The sequence below is a fragment of the Stylophora pistillata genome, chromosome 9 (assembly GCF_964205215.1).
Source record: "Stylophora pistillata chromosome 9, jaStyPist1.2, whole genome shotgun sequence".
Taxonomy (NCBI): Eukaryota; Metazoa; Cnidaria; class Anthozoa; order Scleractinia; family Pocilloporidae; genus Stylophora; species Stylophora pistillata.
In genome coordinates, this window is record NC_142527.1 from 15,378,094 (window position 1) to 15,398,190 (window position 20,097).

Below are 20,097 nucleotides of genomic sequence, written 5' to 3' on the forward strand. Positions count from 1 at the left end.
TTGAGTGTTAACTAGTCACTATATTCTTGAATCATCTTTCTCTTGTGGAACAGGGTACTCAAAAATATGTGGGATGTGGCAAGTTTCCTATTTTGTATGTTAGACAAATCTCCAACACTAACCTCTAGCATCATTGTACACCTCTAGCTCTTTTCAATGCCACATGCAGCTTCATAGTGGTTGTTATGAAAACTAAGACCCTGAAAACTAAAACCTTTGGTCTTTTCATTGATTTTCACTTTTCTGGTAGTCTTAGTTTTCGTAATTACGAAAGCTGATTACGAAAACTAAGACCCCATCTTATTTTTCTTGTTAATCAATTTTATTTTATTTTAATGAATAGAATATGTTGAAATGTAAAAAGCGAATAATAGACAGCAATTAACACCCTGTCTTTTCAATGATTTATCACTTCTCCGGTGGGTCTTATTTTTCGTAATTACGAAACCTCATTACGAAAACTAAGACCCCATCTCATTTTTCTTTATATTTATCAATTTTTTGAAGGTGAGCAGGAGAGTTCATACATCATCTTGATTTGTTGCTTTTTCGGTTGGATCGAAGAACCTGGTTGCTTTAAGATTAAGTGGGATTTCCTATAACCTTTCCTTGCATTTCGAAGTATTTTCTCGCATGACGGGTGATTCTTAATTTTCCTTCAAGACACTGAGCTATTTTTTAATCGTTCTACAAGATGCAAAAATAATGGAACTTGAGGAAATTTTTTTAAATGGAACAGTTCAGACTTTTAAGTCACTACTCATAAAGTGGGCCAACCCTGATTAAAATCAGGGTTGGCCCACTTTATGAGTAGTGTCATTAGTTGTAAAACGGAAAACGTTTTTTAATCACATTTCAGGTGGGATCTTAGTTTTCGAAAAAAACATTGTTGCAAGTTGCATGCACGACTTTTGCGTGTAACATCCCCTTTATGGTACTGAATTTTTTTTTAAGTTGCACAGAGAGTTGAATCGTTTTCTACTTTCTGCAACAATTTTTTTCAAGCTGCACAACAAAAATGCCTCTAGTATGGCTCTTGCAACTTGTTTCGCCACACTCCGTAGTCGACATATGCGTCATTTTCAACTTATGCAATTTTATGCGTCATTTTCAACTTGCAACAAATTTTGTTGCGAGACAAGTTGCAGGAAAAAATGTTACGTGTAACAGCAGCTTAACGACAGTATAAAGTGTGCAAACCCTGATTAATTCTGAACTGTTCCATTTAAAAAATTTCCTCAAGTTTCACTATTTTTGCATCTTGTTGAACGACCCAAACAATTGCTGTGTATTATTCAATTTACTTTTCGTACGCTTTTTACATTTCAACATATTCTCATAAAATAAAATAAATAAACAAGAAAAATAAAATGGGGTCTTAGTTTTCGTAACTAGCTTTCGTTATTACAAAAACTAAGATCCCACCTGAAATGTGATAAAAAACGTTTTTCCGTTTTACAACTATAATGACACTACTCATAAAGTGGGAAAATCCTGATTAAGTCTGAACTGTTCCATTTAAAAAAATTTCCTCAAGTTCCATTATTTTTGCATTTTGTAGAACAATTCAAAACAGTTGCAAAACAATTCTAAAAATAACTCAGTGTCTGCGTCGCGTGAGAAAATACTTCGAAACGCAAGGAAACTTTGTAGAAAATCCCTCTTAATCTTAAAGCAACCAGGTTCTTCGATCCAACCGGAAAAGCAGTAAATCAAGATGATGTATAAACTCTCCAGCTCACCTTCGAAAAATTGATAAATATAAAGAAAAATGAGATGGGGTCTTAGTTTTCGTAATGAGGTTTCGTAATTACGAAAAATAAGACCCATCGGAGAAGTGATAAATCATTGAAAAGACGGAGTGTTAATTGCTGTCTATTATTCACTTTTTACATTTCAACATATTCTATTTATAAAATAAAATACAATTGATAAACAAGAAAAATAAGATGGGTCTTAGTTTTCATAATGAGCTTTCGTAATTACGAAAACTAGGACCCACCGGAAAAGTGAAAATCAATGAAAAGACGGGGGGTCTTAGTTTTCGGGGTCTTGGGTCTTAGTTTTCATAACAACCACTTCATACTGCCTATTTTTCAAGTTTGCGACAACAAATTGAAATCAAAGCATGCAATAATCATATTTGGATCAAAAGCTATTTGACTAAACCATGTAATTACTTAATTAGGATAATATTTCAGGTCAGGTTAAGTAAGCTGCCATCATATGAAATATAATGAAAATGAAAAGACCAAAAAGGATTGTGCAAACAGGAAAAGTATCCTATGGGAGGTGCAACCCAAACGCCAGTAAGTAACGCGAACTACACAACGAATACGCTTTATTTATACACGGCGAAACAAGATGGAAGACACACAATGGAGAGAAAACAGTCAGGCGTCACTCGTATGAGCACGCGCATAAAACTAAACAAACACCGCAGGACAACCTGCTGGCGCAACGTCTTTTTCGTTCCTTAACGAGAACGAACTATAATAACAACGGCTCAGCAATTCTGCAAAAGTATAAATGCTGAAAGTGGTAGGACCCTAATACATGACATAGTCTTTCAAGTACGATGGCGGTTTACGGGACCGCTGGGGCCTTGGAGGGGCTGGTTGCGCACGGCTTTCGTCAGGGTTAGAGTAGGACACGTCGGGTTCGACCGGGGCTCTGGGAACTTCAGGTTCCTTAGGATCGGACGGGGTTTCTCCACCGTCACCTTGAGGGAGTGGGATGGAGGTGTCCAGGGATTCAGGGTTGGCATCGAATGGATGAGTGATGTCCAACGGTGGTTGAGGGGGGTCGGGAACGGACGCTTGTTCATCGTGGACTTCATCATCTGCTTGATTTACGCAAGAAGAGGGGGAGTTGACTTGTGTGGGGACGATGTAGCATTCGGACAGCTTGACCTTGTAAGAAGAAGCTCTCAACTGACAGCCAGAGAACTTCTTGACAAAACACTATGGGTCGTTTATCTCTGTAACGAGGTAGCGGTTTCGGGCGTGGAGCTTGTTCCGATCTGACACTAGATAGACCAGATCGCCAACTTTGATCTGGGGTTCGGGTGGTGCGAGGCCTCTGGGATTCTTGGCATGCTCACTGGATGAGTGGTTGTTCAGACGCTGTTGGTACTTAGCAAGTATAGTGTTGTAATCTGCTACGGGAAGCTGGTTAACGGTGAATTGGCTTCTTTGAGTCCACAGCTCGCGTGAAGAAAGTCCCTGACGACGTAGACGAGCGTTGAGGCGAGCAACAGCAATAGCAAGGCTCACTTGGTCGATAGGACCACCACCAGGTTCCTGCTTTAGTAGTTCGTCCTCGAGCTCTTGTACTGCCCTTTCTGCAACAGGGTTCTTGTTCTTGTTTTTGATGCGGCCAATGTCAAGCCAAACGGTTAGGTGTTTGAGGCCGTCGTTGTTGCTTAACGAGATGAAGGCAGGGGCGGGGTCGACACGGATAATGGCACGTGGGCCATCGATGGGGTGCAAATCTACAACTAGACACGTTAGGGCGTTCCGCAATGTGTCGTATTTCTCGTCTGTGATGAGGCAAGTAGCGGTGTAAGACGTGGCACACTCTCTAAGAACGAGGATTAACTGACGCTCATGTTTGATGACGTCGGCAGCGAAAGCAATCCCGATAACATCTGGGGGATCCTCTGACGTCTGGCTGAAGAGAGTGCTTGGAAACTTCTGTAGTGAGGCGCACGTGTGGCAGGATGATGAAACACGTGTCAAGGCAGGGCCCATGTCTAGGGCGTAAAAGTGGCGTTGCACGACCATTTGAAGTTGGTTCCGAGATGGGTGGTAGAGACGCACATGAAGGGTGGTTAGCAGGCCGTCGAAAACGGATCTGGGGATGACTATGGCCTCGGAAGTGGCGGCAAAGGGATGCTCACGTTTCATGACGAGGAGGCCGTCCCAAGAAATGGAGGCGACATTCAGGTACCTCTTGACGTCTTTGAGGTTGGTGAGTTTTTTGGAGGGTCGGGTGCCTTGTTTTAAGTGTGCATGCACGCGTCGTAGGTCGGGGCAGCCATTTTGGACTTCCCGCCATGTGGAGCGGGTAGTGTAGGGGAGAGGCTTGTTGTTATCAATTATGTCTTGCACGGTCACATCACGGACAACAGAGTCTTGGGTCGTACTGATGAAAGAGCATATTTGACAGTTTGGTTCCGAGCAATCTGGGGCGTTTCGACTGGCAAAGTCTGACGGGAGGTTTGCAGAACCTGCTAGGTGTTGCAGGGTGACTTGAAAGCGGCTAACTGTAGTAAGGAACGATGTTACTCTTGGGCTGGCGGAAAACTCCCCTCTGCAGAGTTTTTCCACGGCTTGAACACACGGTTTGCTGTCGGTTAGTACGTGTGCGCGATTTCTAGATTGGGTGATGTAGGGGCTGAAGTGCTTGACAGCTGCTGCAATGCTTAATGCCTCGACTTCGCATGGTAACCATTGAATCTGATGCTTGCGAAGTTTGGCGCTGAAGAAACCTGCAAGGTGTAGGCCATTGTCGCGAGTGATGTATAATGTAGCACCGAGACCACGTTGTTTGACGGAACCGTCCGTGACAGTGGAATCTGATAGAATGCTCGGCTAAGCTCGGTTTTGATTATGAACTTCCAAGGAGCAATAGTACGCAGGGTAGAGTCTACGTCTGGCATCAATGAAGGTTGGGGTTTGCTGTACCGACCGACGTCGGCAAAGGCGGTAACGAGGCGATGGCCACCGGAGGGCTTCTTAACCAGAAATGAGGGATTCAAGTACTCTACGTGGACGTCGACCTCCTCGGGTTTGGAGAAAACGTGATCTTTTTCACGCTCGTCGAACTTTTCCTGTAGCTCGATCAACTTATCGTGGGGGTACAAAGGGAGACGACCTTTGCGTTGAGGGGGTTCCACGGGGCCCATGTTCACGTGGGCTTCGATGGAACCTGCGGCGCCATTGTAGCCAGGTAGGTCCGGACCAAATACACGGTCATGCTTGAGCAAGGCTTGTTGGAACTGATCACGAATTGTGTCTTCAAGAATGTTGTTGGGGTCTAGCTGAACGCTGTGGGAGTATGGAGTGTTGACCTTTGGCTGCGAGGGGGGAGAAGGGACTTGGGAAGGATTGATAACTGGAACATCTTGAGTAGTGTGGCGGGCGAAGCAGATGTGTTCGTGGCGTCTAATGGCCTGTGGTTCGTCGGTGTCGTTCGTTATGCGGGCTTTACCGTCTATGGTGACTACCAGTTGTGGTTGGAGCCAGGAGGTGGGGGTAGGCTCTACGGCAATTGTGGATTCGGCTCGTAGCTCTGTAGGTACTGTGACTTCGACGAAATCACCGGGCCAGACGACGGTGGCGAGGGCCGATGACCGAAGGACATAGGAGGATGTTTGTCTCACGGAATAGGATCGGTGGCTCTTGACTGGAGCTTCGGAGAGGTACTTGGTTGTTTCCTGCCCATGGATTGTTACTTCTTGAGTTGCGCGACGTATGGTGATGTCATTGGCAATGAGGAATGGAATACCTGCTAGGATGTCGACATCTAGATCCTCTACGACGAGCGCTTCGAGTGTTAACTTCATCTTGGTGCGTGACAGTGTAATGTGGACTTCACCGATAACATTCAAGGGGGTCGTCCCATCGGCCAATAGGGCTTTTTGGTTGGACTTGACGATGTTGAGGTTGAGCTTGCGTGCGAGGCTTGCCTTAATCATGCTTGTCTCAGCGCCAGTGTCAAGGGTCAGACGCACGGGGTGCTGCATGTAGAAAGCACCGAGTGAGGGTGAATAGTTGGAACTGACCCTACGGGAGACGGCCCGTGCTGACGGGGGATGTTCACATTCGTCGTCATCGAGCTCAAGGGCGCCGACACCGAGGTCGTAAGGTGGCTCTTCATCCTCGGCGTTGAAGGTGGCACGTGATTTGGACATGAAGAGGCGGTCTTCGCGTGGAAGATATGGGCATGTGCTAAGATAGTGATGGGTGTTATGACGACGAGCTTCTTTGCATAGCGGACACACCATGGGACGTCTAGTGACCACTGAGTTACGTGGGCTGGGTAGACGATAGGGTGGCCGTTGAAGGGGTCTTGGACTAGATGTAGATGTTGATGTGGAAGCCCGTAATATTTTGGAGTCAGCGGCGGACCGGATCTCTTCTAGGAGTGAGTTGAGAGCCGGTGATATCTCCGGTTTCAGTGATGCTAGAGTCCTGGAGCGCAGTTCCGTACCATAACGTTGTTTCACGAGGGTTGGTAGGTCAGAATGAACGAGGCGAAGCCAGGTTAGGATCACTAAGTTTTCAAGGGATGGGGACAACTCTTCGTCAGAGGTCACGGTTTCACCATAATGGGTGATGGGGCCATTGGCGACTAGGAGGTTATCCTCTACAAAAGACATGAGTCGCTGAAACAAATCTTCAGGTCGTTCATTGGGTTCGAGTTTTATGTTGTTGAAGTCGATAAAGTGGGCGCCAGTGGACTGAAAGCCATAATGCATCCTAATCATTTGCCATATTCCGTTCACCGAAGTCGCAGATTTCACGATAGAGTTTCTTGATATAACAGGACAATAGTTGGCTATTTGGCCTAGCATCAGGTCGAGATGGGCAGCCTTTTGGTATGCTGTTCGTCGTCGTGCTAGAGGAACATTTTCGCCGTCGTTTTGTAGACCTCTTGTGGGGTTTGCAGAAGTTTTCTTTTGCCAAGAGACACCATCGCTTAAGAAGGAAGTAAAATTAGCGTCGAGGGACAGGATATATTGAAGATTCTGTCGCCAGGCTTCAAATGAAGTAATTGTTTCTGATTTCGTGAGAGACCATTGCTTTGGTGCACGTGTAGTTGCCATTCTTGCAGGCTATGTATGATTATCTCGAAGGAGAACACTGTACTTAGCTCTTTTTCCAGTCGTAGCGAAGGCCGGCTCGTTGTTGGACCTTTGCCAGTAGTTCGATGACTTAGTGTTGAAAGTGTAGGTGGGTTTTTGAACCGCTGCCACCACGCCAGTAAGTAACGCGAACTACACAACGAATACGCTTTATTTATACATGGCGAAACAAGATGGAAGACACACAATGGAGAGAAAACAGTCAGGCGTCACTCGTATGAGCGCGCGCATAAAACTAAACAAACACCGCAGGACAACCTGCTGGCGAAATTCTAATTTTAAAAAACGATACAAATAAAAATTATATTAAAGTTCACATGTTGATAAGTGGTGATAATTTTAGAATTATCCCACCCAATTGTATGGTTAGTTATGTGTGCTTCGACAAAGCTGAATTTTCTTTTTTGCCAAGGAAGATCTAGACCCCTCTTTTTGATGCTCTTTCTGATGTTTGGTCCGTCCGATATACTCTTGATCACAGTTACTGCATGGAGTAGAATAAATAGGATAATCAACTTTACCACCTGCCCCTTTGATTGGAAGTCTGGCATATCAACTATATCAACATTCCTTTAGATCATAATGATGGCAGCTTACTACCTGACCCCCTAATTTACACCTTGTCAGAAAAAAAGGGGTTACATTCATTAAATCCTTAAACCAGAGTAGCATCAAACCATGTCTTATTTAATTCAAATTTTAATAAAATTAAAATAAATGTAATTACTAATAGTGCACAGTAAAGTGCAATTTAAGTCAGTCAAATAGAAAGTAAGAGTAGGGGCTAGGGCAGTTACAGGAGAGAAACCAGGTTAAGGCATGTCAATATTAAAGTGGTGTCTTATGGTAAAATACAGTACTGTGGAAAAGTAATGCAAATGATTATTGCCAAATATCATTGTCATTGCAAAATATTGGCAATATTTGAGCGATATTTCAGTTGGAATGATATATATTGGCCATACTTGGCAGGGCTATTGTTTTATCAGGTGAGGGATTTTGCTGATATATCATTGAGTTCCTCATTAATTATCCATTTCCATGAGCAATAAATCGTTGAGCTTAGCGATATATTGCTGCAGCTCAACAATATATAATTTTTACCTCCCTGATATATATTGCTTACATCCAACAAGATGTTGCTGCTGCCTAATGATATTTTGTTTACATTGAGCGAATTGTTATTATTGTATTGTTTGCAGTGGGCAAGATATCACCACCTTTAAGCATTAGATTGATAAGGCAACATTGGGCTGCTCAGAAGATTTTCCATCAGACTGATACTGTCTGTATAGTGAGCACATTGTGTGATTATTTTCAAGTGTCTATTTCATAAGCATAAACTCAAATTTTGTGACAACAGAGTAGTTAGTAGACCATTAGCACTTAAGTGGAAAGTCAAGTTTCGAAGTTAAATTGAAAATGGGAAGTCGGAACAATTTATCATCGGAACCAGATATCATGTCAATTTATCGTTCTGAGGTGTTGATAAGATCATTCTCAAATTTACACTAAGGTGTAGCAGAAGACCATACATCTGTCTAGTGGAAGTACTACCTGACTTTGATATCAGTGATAATGGGACAAGTTCTCTTTAAGAGACCCAACATTTAATTCTGTTAGCCTTGACAATGCGCATAATGTGAGAGTCCCACAATAGATTGCCAGGAATGGTAACACCAAAGATTTATTTCTACCTAAATGCAGTGAAGGTTTACATTGCCAAGGTGATAATCCATAGTTACAGGTGTTTTCTTTCACATGACTGTTAACACTTTGCATTTGGAGGTGTTAAACTTCATATTTGATCCTTGGCTCTAGATGTTCAAACTTCAGTGTCAGATCCTACTGGAGAATAATACAGTCCTTCACTCAGTCTGTTAAAAATAGTACAGTGCAGCCTAGTATCATCAGCATACAAGGCATGCTGGTTTGCCCTAGGATGGCATCAGGAAGATCATTGATAAAAAAATTCAGTACAAAGAAGAGTGGCCTACAAGACTTCTGGCTGTGCCATCAAACACAAATTCCAACTGTTTTGTCCTATTCTTCACAACTCTCTGTGATCTGTCCTTTAGGTAATCTGAAAAACAATCTATCAGTTGATCGACCTGTGACACTGTACCATTTCTGCTTTCCAATAAGAATGACATCATCACCTGTGCCTAAAACCTTGGTAAAATCAAGGTACAAAATATCTGTGTATTTGTTTTTGTCAAATGCCCTCCCCAATTGAATGGAGTATGAAAAATAGTTCCAAAGAACACAAACGAGAATGCATCAATAAAATCTGTTACAGACACCACAACTTTCAACCCCAGGTTCTATCCACAAGACACTTTGTAAACAATTACAGCAGGAGAACCAAGGCCTACCAAGATTTAAAGGCCACGCTTTATGCCCTGCAACAGAGCTGCCATTTATGGATTTTATGGTGCAAATTTCCAACTTTCATGTCCTATTTTTACCACTCACGTTCAACTTCAACAACCTTAGAGATTTCTGGGGGAATGAGCCATCTTGAACTGCTATGTTCTTTGCTTGTGTCAACTATGTTCTTTGTAACCACATTGGGGATCCAGGCTGATTCAGCTAAAAGAAACGTCTGAAAGTCAAAAGAGAAACAAATCTGAGCAATCCAAGTTTGGAAATAAGTTGTTCAGATTGAAGTCTTGGTTTAGTTTGGTCCTTAATAGAACTGAAAATGTACTTTTGGATCACAATTGAATGAGCTCTTAGCTCAAGGCCATCACCAAGAACTAAGCTGGAAGGAGAAAGCTTTTAATGAACAAACAGTACTTAAATTCGTATGATGCACGATCCTCGCAGTAGATAGCGCTATTTATTGCTACTTAAAGTTACTCATGTTACTCAGAATTCAGTGTTTTGCTTTATTGCTTGTCATAAAATCCAGTACAAGTGGAATTAGAATGGTCTTTTTCCTGCACCTGACACCTTAGAGATGTCAATTATGCTAGCATTGTGGGAGTGTGGGATATTATTTTACCAATGTGAACTTGAGCATGAATCCATCATCTGTTTTTCTGTCTTAATATGCTCTGATTCCACCTTGGTACTAGAGGCATTTTTTTTATATAATTAATTGGACATTTAAGATCTCCAGAAATGTGGGGTTACATTTTATCATTGAGATTGGCTATACTTCATGTAAGCACCAGAACAAAATTCTTGTCATAATAAGGGCAATAACAGAACTCAAAGGCAAACCTTTTGGACATACGTACACTGTAACTGTAACCCAATCCAGTTTCTTGTGTCACACTCAGTCATCAAATATTAAAACTTGTACATAACTGCCTCCCGGTTAGCTCGATGGATAGAGTGCTGGACTGTTGTGCGGGAGGTCGAGGGTTCGAGCCCCAGCCGGACCAACACTCAGGGTCTTAAAATAATTGAGAAGAATTTGCTGCCTTTCTATAACATCAAGAAATGGTTAGATATTCTAGTCTTCTCGGATAGGGACGAATAAATGGAGGTCCTGTCTCCTGCAGGGTTGGGGTAGGAGACGTTAATTTCCCACACACGAGATTACTCTGTGATGGATTGTCCTCCCCTGGCTGGGAAGGTGAGATCGATGGACTAAAGCGGCTGCCAGAAGAGGCGCCTGATATGCTGACATCTGTTCTCAACCTTAAACTGCACCAGTAATTCAGCCTTAGGCTGCAAGCGGTCAGAAACACTATATTAGTATTAGTATTTGTATTTTTGTGTGTGGTTTGTATGCAAGGATTAAAAGTGAATTTCTGAAGACTTGTTTAATTTTTAATAGCAACTGAGCATTCCATTATAACTGATGAAGCCAAAACAAAACTTCAAACAAAATAGCTATAACCATATGCATTGCTTGAAGTCAGAAGCACCCATCGTAGACACTTGCGTGGCACATTGGATCAGGGAGGGTAACTCACTCTATCTCTGGTCTGTTTATCAAAGAAAAGTCAGCCCCAATAGCCTTCCACTACCCAGGTTGTCCAGCTACTAGCATTGTAAAGCCACAGAGTGATAAAATTTTATCAGACTTCACTGTTGGAAGTTCACCGTACGTATTTAAAGTTACTAATGTTCTGTCAGTACAATCAATGTAATGTACTGGTGTTAACTGTTTGTACATCCCTTGTAATACCTCTGAAGTGGTTTCCCAGTTTATATGACATTATATGACATTTTAACACTGGATTAGAACTTAAAATTATCACTGATTAAAACTTGATGGTCTTTTATCCACAAGTAAATTTTTTTTGTAAAAAGAAAGAAAACTTTAACAGAATTGCCTTATTTCATTGTCTACTTTAGAAGTTAGCTCAAGGTTATTTGTGGTGATTGATATGCTCTTTGTTGTGGTGATTTCCTAGGATTTGGTGATTTATGGGGCTATCAGTTATATATTACTGGAAAAGGCGGACATCCTGGTCATAATGACTGTGCACAGATAAACAGAAAGGTAAACTGCACTGTAAATCTTTACTTTTAGTTTTGGTTGGGGATGGGGTAATAAGTCTGAAGCTCACCTTTTACATTCCTGGTCAGGTCTATCAATAAGTTGCTTACCTCACCTAAATCATGATTTCCTTTTAAAAAAATTGATGTATACATATAGTTATTTGGTATGAGAATACTTTGTTTCTAAGAAAGAATACATATGTCTCCAGCACTAAGTATATACTCCATCCAGTTTCAAGTAAACAGAACCCAAAACTAGTGGAATCAACTCATTTATCTCTTTCCCACTTTTGGTTTAGAATCAATACGGTAATAATGTGTACATGAAAAATTACACATGGCTAAAAACAAGTGTATTTTTTATTTAACATGGGTGGAAAGTTGTAACACAAATACAAATTACAAACAGCAGGCACTCTGTCAAAATTTTGTCTGTCTTGACTTTCTGTGATATGCTGATTGAGTGATAACATGACTTCTAGAGTAATCTGGTATAAAAAAGCATGTGTAAAATTTTTAGACTGCAAATTGCTTTTGCCTCAAAGGCTTCTGAAATTTTGGTGTGACTTTGAAAACAGTTTACACCAAATTGCACTTAAAGCCATTTTTACTTACTTAACCTATATACCTATGATGTGTTGAGGTGTTCTGGAAGGGTCCTGTGTTAGTCCTCTATTGCACACAATCTGACTACTCTTCAGAACTGTCTAGCATAATTGAACAATACCACCTGTTCTGCAATTCAAAACAAATACAAGACCTGCGGCAATGACTCCCAAGTCTGTCATTAATTTCTTTTGTCTCAACCGGCCATAGTCACACATTTTGTGTTGGGAGTAATACAGGGGCAGATCCAGGAATTTTTGATTGGGGGGGTCCAAACTTTGGTTCAGAAAGGACTGTTGGACCGAGGCAAATTACTTCTCCCCCACACCCCCTCCCACCAGTCGTGGTTGCACGTTATATTCCTTGGCAGCTTACCGTTTACTTGGATTCATTAAAAAAATCAGCCGGTTAAAAAGTGATAGTCGATCCTGTCGATGTAAGAATTTCAGTCTCAAATTTGTAAGCGTCAGGTCTGATAGGGGGGTCCTGAACCCCCGGACCCTCCCCCTGGATCCGCCACTGTAATATTACCTCGATCTAGGAAAGAAAAACTTAGCAATATTGGTAGGAAACCTATGCATCATAAATGTGCAGACTACAAAATCATCAGTTATATAAAACTTCATTCAACTTATATCTGTACATGTTAACATAGCTCCCGATTTCTTTCTGGCAATTAACACTGGTCAAGATATTTTCAACAAATTTACCAAAATTTAAGTTACAATTGCAAGCACTAGCTGTTTAGTCCAATTTTGTTTGACTTGTGCTTTGTGACCCGGTCCTGAAATATTGTGACTATTTTTCCGATTAAGAAATGTGGTGCCAGATGCAAATCTTTCTTTGATTGTAACAACTAAAATCAATTTGAATGTAAACCCTCCAAGATGACGCTATGAAGCCAAATGAGTCGCTTTAATGTGTCACTGTTTGTGTAGTTCTGTACTCCACTGGGATTTATTTCAGCTCTACAGTTTACAATTCTTGAAATGCACTGAGGGTATCTCAACTGAATTTCAATTCGGGTTGTTTGAGGTTCACCATTGTTATTCAATGAGTTGACTGTGGTAGGTATTTTTACCTGTCCATTTTATCTCTGCAGTTGCTTCCTTTTAGTTCACTATTCTGATACACTTTTGGTAGTGAGGTGCACATAAACTACTTCAAGAACTCTTTGCATACTTTGTGTTCAATATAGTCAGAACTTATAATGTATACAACAGTACGGGGGGGCCTGCATAGGTATTGTGTGACCCTCACAGGGTCTGTTTAATACAATAAGAAGTTGCTTAAGGGAGGTGGTCGCCCTAGAGAAAAATCAATACAAAAGTAAAAAACTTTGTGGATCAGATAAACTAGTTATTGCCTACCCAGTTACATGCTCAAAAAAGCGAATATACAAATCCCCTTTTAGAAGAACTTACTGTAGATGAATAAAAAAGACTACAGTGTGCTACCAACGTGTTCATTTTCGTAGATAAGTTTATGTTATCAACTGAGTTGATAATGTAGATTGGCCACGGTAGGGAATTCCTAAAGCAGATGTTTCAATTAAGTGTTAGCCCTTCATCAGAAAAAAATTGCAGTGTCCTGGCATTGACACAGTGATAAAAGCAAAACTTTAACTAAAAAAATATTCAAAGCTACAACCCTTGGCTACGTAAATATTGTAAAAATTTTCTTAAGGCAATAATTGAAAATATTCATCCAAGCGAATGCGTAATGATGTTTTTAAATATGGTAAATGACTTTAAAAAAATTTAGGGAGCTAATCATTGTTTCTTTTCGGTAGAAGGAAATATTATACTGGACCTTCCATAAAAACATCAGATATGGAGCTACATACCAGATAACAGTACAGAGTATGCCATCACATCATAAGAATGACAACAATTTAGTACACTTAAGTGTGAGAGTTCCAGGTAATTTGCTTAATAACTAGCTACATGATATGTTGTGTGGGGTGGTAAAAACTGAAATTGAATAATGGAAGACAGATGTAAATGAGAAATGAAGAATGAATATATTGGTTTAAAAGCTTTGAACAGAGTCATACCACTGGAATATAGAATAACACTGAGTTTTGCATCTTCATCTTTTCTAATTTATCATATAGATGTTTCATTGCTGAGGTTGAAATTTTCAATTTTCTTACCCTATTAGATCGCAGGGTCTTAGTCAACGACTACTGTAGGTTTTTTGTTTTGGTTTTGATACGTTACATAGACATTATACCCATTAATCGACATAAAGTTAAGGCATAACTTCCCTTTTCTGACTTGTTAAGTTAAATGAGATCATTTCCTTTTTTACAGAAAAGTGTCAATTTAAACAGTACATGAACTTGCTAGAGTGCTCATGTAAGTTTTGTTTCATTGTTTTGTTTTTCTATTGTATAATGTGTTGATAAAAATAGCTCTGCAAGCTACATACAACTGCTGCTATGTCTTATTTGAAATTAAAGTTCTAAAGCCAAAAGATTTCAAAATTGTATTAACATTTGTTTCCCCTGTGCATTTAATTCACCTGCCAACTTTTGGTTTAGATTGATTAGAAAAAAATCGATGCAGGATTGTTGAGTATTCAATTTCCCGATGTTCCATCACTGTGTTGATTACTCTCCTGCTGAACCCTAACTCCATATTCCTCATCATATGGGAGAAATATGAGAGAAGTGGAAAGAAATCTAACGACACACACTATACGCAATCTCCATCTTTTGACAAAATGAGCCTATAGTTATAAAGTTACAGACTTCTGTTGAGGAAAAATGTATTGTATTTCAGTACAATACATTACTATAAAGATAAAAACATGGGAAATCTCTTTATATTTGTCCAACTTTTAAATTACATTGATATTGTTCAAACTTTGATTTCCTTCCTGTGAATAGGCTCTTTTATAAACGTCACTGCAAAGTACACTGACCACAAAATTCTTCTAGAGTGGGCTTTGCCTTTAAAAGATAAATGTCAGAGTATCAATAAGACATTCACAATTAGATGGAACAACATTCAGATACCTCAAGAGTGTACCGGGGAAGAAGAGGTCAAGGTGAGATAAACATTTTTTGTTTGGCCCTTTCTATTATCTATATTATCAAAGACGGGAGTAACCATGGAAATTGAGAATTTGTTGCAAGCGGATTACTTTTAGCTGTAAATGATTGTATGTAATTATTTACAACCCTATCGCAGTGACAGGCCACATAATAATATAGAAAAACTAAATTACAAACAAAACACAGAAAAAGCTAATCGTTAAGGGCGATTGGATTGAAACAGAATACTTTAGTAGAGGTAACAACGTCTTGAAATCCCCTTTTTGTCGTATCGCTCTTATTTTGTTCCAAAAAACACAGTTTTGAACGTATGATTGAAAGAAAATTGCAAGTTATACTTAAAATATAGTGACCTCGTTCCCCACGCAGATATCTATCATTATGATGGCTAGCGATTTCCCTTTTTGCTCCATAAACTACAGGTTCCACCATATTTATTTCCCGTTGAGAAAAAATGAAAAAACTGTGAGAAACATAAACTGTCATGTGAAGATTCTGGTACTTGGGATGAGCCCAAACGAGCGTGAAACGTTTTTACACACAAGTTTTAAAGTTTTGAATTCTCAAAATTCCCAAAGTTGGAAAAACGTCTGCATTAGTCACCTAGATCTACAGATGTAAAACTGCGGTTAAGTATGTAGACAGAGAACAACGTAGGCTACGCGACGGTATCCGGTCACTTCGTTCCAAGTCACTTCGTTCCAAGTCACTTCGTTCCAAGTCACTTCGTTCCAAGTCACTTCGTTCCAAGTCACTTCGTTCCAAGTCACTTCGTTCCAAGTCACTTCGTTCAAAGTAAATTCGTTCCAAGTCATTTGGATATATCAACAAAGTTGATATATCCAACAAAGTTGATATATTTACTTCTTTTCAAGTCACTTTGGTCCATCTTGCGCTCACTTCCTTCCACAAAATAGTCAGTTCGTTTCAAGAAAGAGTCACTTCGTTCCACAAACAAATAGTTGGAAATTACAGAAGTCAAAGAACGTCAAAGTAAGGAGAACGCAACAGCAAATACGCCTCGTCTTGTTGTGCAATTCAAATTTCCCGTTTGAACACTTGCCCTAATTTGTCATCATGCGATAACCCAACATACCCTACAGTTGACGTTTCCATCTTAAAAACTTTACTTTTACCATTACTCTACCATTTTATCCTTACCGCAGTTAGAACTTTAAACCCCCGCGAAAAGTTCTTTTTCTTTTGTAATTTCACCCTTTAAAACCCACGCACAAAGATTGATGTTTTTCACAGCTTTAAAACCACGCGTGAACATATGCTAATTAGAGGTGAGACATTTTCTTTAATTAACAAGCGAGTAAACAAACAAGCAAACAAACAATATCAACCTCCAAAAACTCGCTCGTTTTCTACGAAGTTCGATTTTCGATCCAGTGGCTGTGTATTAATGGATCACTCTGTTAAGAGTAACTCATATTCGCTTAATCAGCCACAAGTGTTTCAATCCGAGATCGATTCATCCACGATGTCTTCGAAGTGCACTTTCTGCAAACAACAAGTTCGACTCCGTCAAGAAAGTCTCCGATGCAATGGTTGTCTCCGCTGGCAACACCGTACCTACGAGACGGGCGTTTCACAGTCTGATTATCGAAGCGCCGTTAAAACTGGTTCTTCGATCGACTAGCGCTATTTTACCTGTGACGTCCCTCAGGTTGAAAGTGCGGCTATCCTCTTCAACGAATCTGACTTACCTTCTAATACTGAAGCTCATCCCGTCGCAAATCCTGTGTTCGTTTAGTCTTCAATAGCTGATCCGCCAACTTTAGAAACTGCTAACTTGCCTTGTACAAGGTTTACAGAGCTATTTTATCAGCATATTATACGATAGAAAAACAATACAGTGAAACAAAACTTACATGAGCACTCTGGCAAATTTAATGAAATTCATGTACTGTTTAATTTGACACTTCGCTGTTAAAAAAGGATATGATCTCATTTAAGAGCGACTTTGTGAATTGGTTGACTCAAATCGAAGAATGTGGCACATGGTCGAAATTGAAAATCTTCTTATTGTCACGTTTACGGATACGAACTCTAACCTTTTTTACTTATGTAACTCTTCCGTTTTTAGCACAAAGACACTAAGAAACTTTCAATGACTTTCTATTTAATTTGTTAGCGCGCTTTGTTTGATTTCTGTTCCGTGACTAGCGAATATCCGCTCAAAGCTAGCTACATAAAGCTCTGTTCATTTCTATTTCCCGTACGTCAAAGTGTAAGAACTAAATTCGCCTTCTATAAGCAAGTAGCTCAGTTGCGAGGAGTCACTGTAGCGAAAGCATTTCGGAGCCGAACGAAGTTTAGGAGTTCTCTACCCCGGAGTCAAGATCCGATGTAAGTTATGCTTGTAATATTCCTCATTTTTATCATTTCTAGTTTCGAAGTCTTTCGGTTTTCCTTATCTCGAACCTTCATGTATCCGTTCTATAGTTTTTACCGCCTGTGCTGTACAAAGACTGCCAGCTTAAGTGAATAAAGAGTTTGATGCTGCTGCTTGTCTAAAGTTCAACACTGTGGTTATACTGGCGAACTCCGGTGCACAACACCACGTGTCTGCGGCATCGGGAACGCGACACTTATTTTACCCAGAAAAACCTTTAAGTGAACATAGAAACGTGATAAGGTTTTTTCCCAGACTTTTTCTTTATCCTAGAAAATTCACGAAAACTGAAACGAGCGTCGGTAGTCGTAAAATGGCCGAAATCATTGCCACGAATAGAGTCAAATGAACTTTGCTCATGAGAAGCGCAAAAGAAAGCAAGCTCGTACCAATTTTATAAATTTCTATAGGAAGGATTCAGGTCTGGTTTAAGTCTAAAACGGGACCATTTCATTTCATTTGGAGCTCACGGAACGCTTTTGAAAATCACCAGTATTTCAAAATCCAAATATCACATGTAGTAGCAATTTTTCAATTAACATTTTCCCCATGTGGTATAAATCGTAATCGGTTCAGGTTAAGTTCACGATAAGTGGAAATTATCTGGGACCTCTCATTTCTTCACGGAAAAACCAGGCTGAACTTTGTGAAAATCGCAACAGCGGCATTTACGTCACGACATAATCTAATTAGGCACCTTGTGGTTAACTCCGAAATTCCAAGCACATTTTTAGCAGTTAGCATCGTGTTCGATCAGGAAATCAATACAGTAAGCTAGCCATGTACAGATTGGTTTTTATCGCTGCTTTCGTTTCAAATTCTCATCCATTTCCCATGGCGAAAATGTTTACAATATCACAATCCGTAAGCTAGCGGAGTGCGTCTGTTTTTCTTGACATAGTCCAACACATTTGAGTTTTAAGAAAGTTCTAGGGTAAAATTGAGCTTCATTGTGGAATTGAAACTGATCGTTACATTTGCTGCATTCTATCAGGTATATCACATTGCTAGTCTTGCATGACGTGTGTTGTCGCAGTGTTATCGTTTCTCCTGTAGTGCTGCTTTTAACTGACCCTGTAAATTGCCCGTATGTTTTGCAGCAGTTGCACCTTATGTCAGCCCTACAGGGCCAGAATCCGGGACTAGTGGATTGCAATGGTTTCTGCTTTTTACGTTTATGAGAGAAATGAATTTTCGTCCAACACACAGGCCATATTCAAAGAAACACCTCTCGTTGCCTATCGAAAAGGGCGTAATTTAACACAGATGCTTACCCGCGAAAGACTGCGATCGCCGATAGCCGCTGACAGAACCCCCTCCACTGATGAATCCCCACACGATATAAGCAATCCACACATTCAAATTCCATCTGACACTACCTGTACAATCTTTGGTCGATCATTCAAAACTAACAAAAATCTCAAAATTCATTTCTCTCATAAACATAAAAAGCAGAAACCATTGCAATCCACTAGTCCCGGATTCTGGCCCTGCAGGGCTGACATAAGGTGCAACTGCTGCAAAACATACGGGCAATTTACAGGGTCAGTTAAAAGCAGCACTACAGGAGAAACGATAACACTGCGACAACACACGTCATGCAAGACTAGCAATGTGATATACCTGATAGAATACAGCAAATGTAACGATCAGTACGTAGGCGAGACAGGTCACCCAATTCACCACCGTGGCAATCAACACCGTAGCGACATCAAGGGTGGACATAAAAACATACCCTCTGTTAGACATTTTAAGAACTGTGGAGTCGACCATCTTGAACTTACGGTTATTGAAAAAGTTAGAAGTCAAAATCAAGAAATCAGAAAAGCAAGAGAAAATTATTGGATATTAAGACTCAATCCTACTATCACTAAGCTTACTACATGAATTATAACTACTTTAATTTATCTATTTTAGACACCATGACACGTTTCGCTGTTATCTATTCTATTTTTATATCATTACGTCATGACATGTTTACTGTTGACACGAATTTTAAATTTGAATATTGCTCATGTAATTAGTATGCTCCTGAGGAAGACCGAGACGGTCGAAACGTCGAGCTAATTAACCAACAAAGCTACAGTGGAGTTGGCCTCTTGACCATTACATTTCTGCTCTTATTTACGTTATTTCAAGAGCCCACGATCGCTTCAGTGATCCTCCAGGCAGCGCGTTTGAGACTGATCAGCATTGTTTGTGGGACCCCTTACAAGCTTCTACTACTATATATATAACTGCAGACAGTACTGTTTCGGCCTTCTGGGCCTCATCAGTCCAGTGCTGATGCTGGGATGGAGGAGAACCGAGAGGGTCACCCCAAACGACCCAACATTTGTGGTGTCGTCTAAGCCATGTCAGAGTGCTAAAACTAGAGTAAACTAGCGAGCATGCGCAAATACATAGACATACACACACGCATATCTATGTATTTATCTATTCATCTTTTTTTTTCACTCCAGGAAGGCTATGAATTTATCATTCAACTGGAAAGGGACAAGTGTACGAGGTTTAACTACTCCATTAAGGTACACAGTACAGCGAAGGGTACATTTGGTAACTCTGTGTCCCATAGTGGGTAGAATTCCTTACCTTTGGTAATGAGACATTGTCTCCATGCTCAAAGGGTTTTTTCAGATAACTATGTTACAAAATTTTATTAATAATTGCCCTCTATCTTTTTTACGTTTGTTTACA

At 40.3% G+C, this 20,097-nt stretch overlaps 3 protein-coding genes and 1 long non-coding RNA gene across 8 annotated transcripts in view; 2 read left to right on the forward strand and 2 right to left on the reverse strand.

Moving 5' to 3' along the window:
* Window positions 1–20,097, forward strand: part of LOC111324098 (uncharacterized) — a 54,334-nt gene that overhangs the window by 21,864 nt on the left and 12,373 nt on the right. The window contains exons 5-9 of the mRNA XM_022927592.2: window positions 11,245–11,333; window positions 13,731–13,860; window positions 14,254–14,298; window positions 14,832–14,992; window positions 19,863–19,928. Coding sequence (XP_022783327.1) covers window positions 11,245–11,333; window positions 13,731–13,860; window positions 14,254–14,298; window positions 14,832–14,992; window positions 19,863–19,928 — 491 coding nt within the window. The remainder of the gene's footprint in view (window positions 1–11,244; window positions 11,334–13,730; window positions 13,861–14,253; window positions 14,299–14,831; window positions 14,993–19,862; window positions 19,929–20,097) is intronic.
* LOC148723513 (uncharacterized) lies at window positions 2,550–7,274 on the reverse strand. The gene is made up of 3 exons (XM_088733280.1): window positions 4,434–7,274; window positions 3,051–4,146; window positions 2,550–2,912 (listed from the first exon to the last, which is right to left on the reverse strand). The coding sequence occupies exons 1-3, from the start codon at window positions 6,830–6,832 to the stop codon at window positions 2,550–2,552; spliced, it is 3,858 nt and encodes a 1,285-aa protein (XP_088589406.1). The 5' UTR covers window positions 6,833–7,274.
* On the reverse strand, window positions 7,871–16,778 carry LOC111324099 (uncharacterized). Of its 5 annotated transcripts, none has more exons than XM_088732054.1 (4): window positions 11,401–12,571; window positions 10,100–10,274; window positions 9,347–9,476; window positions 7,871–8,954 (listed from the first exon to the last, which is right to left on the reverse strand). In XM_088732054.1, exons 2-4 carry the CDS (start codon window positions 10,160–10,162, stop codon window positions 8,845–8,847), a joined length of 303 nt encoding a protein of 100 aa, XP_088588180.1. In that variant the 5' UTR covers window positions 10,163–10,274; window positions 11,401–12,571; the 3' UTR covers window positions 7,871–8,844. The 5 variants fall into 5 exon arrangements, 2 of the variants coding, with proteins under 2 accessions (XP_088588180.1, XP_022783328.1); XM_022927593.2 differs by lacking the exon at window positions 11,401–12,571 and adding an exon at window positions 16,712–16,778 and having other exon boundaries at window positions 7,992–8,954; XR_015991325.1 differs by lacking the exon at window positions 11,401–12,571 and having other exon boundaries at window positions 8,010–8,954; window positions 10,117–11,247.
* Window positions 17,005–17,523, forward strand: LOC148723514 (uncharacterized). The gene is made up of 2 exons (XR_015991326.1): window positions 17,005–17,354; window positions 17,451–17,523. It is a non-coding gene; the product is annotated as an uncharacterized LOC148723514 (long non-coding RNA).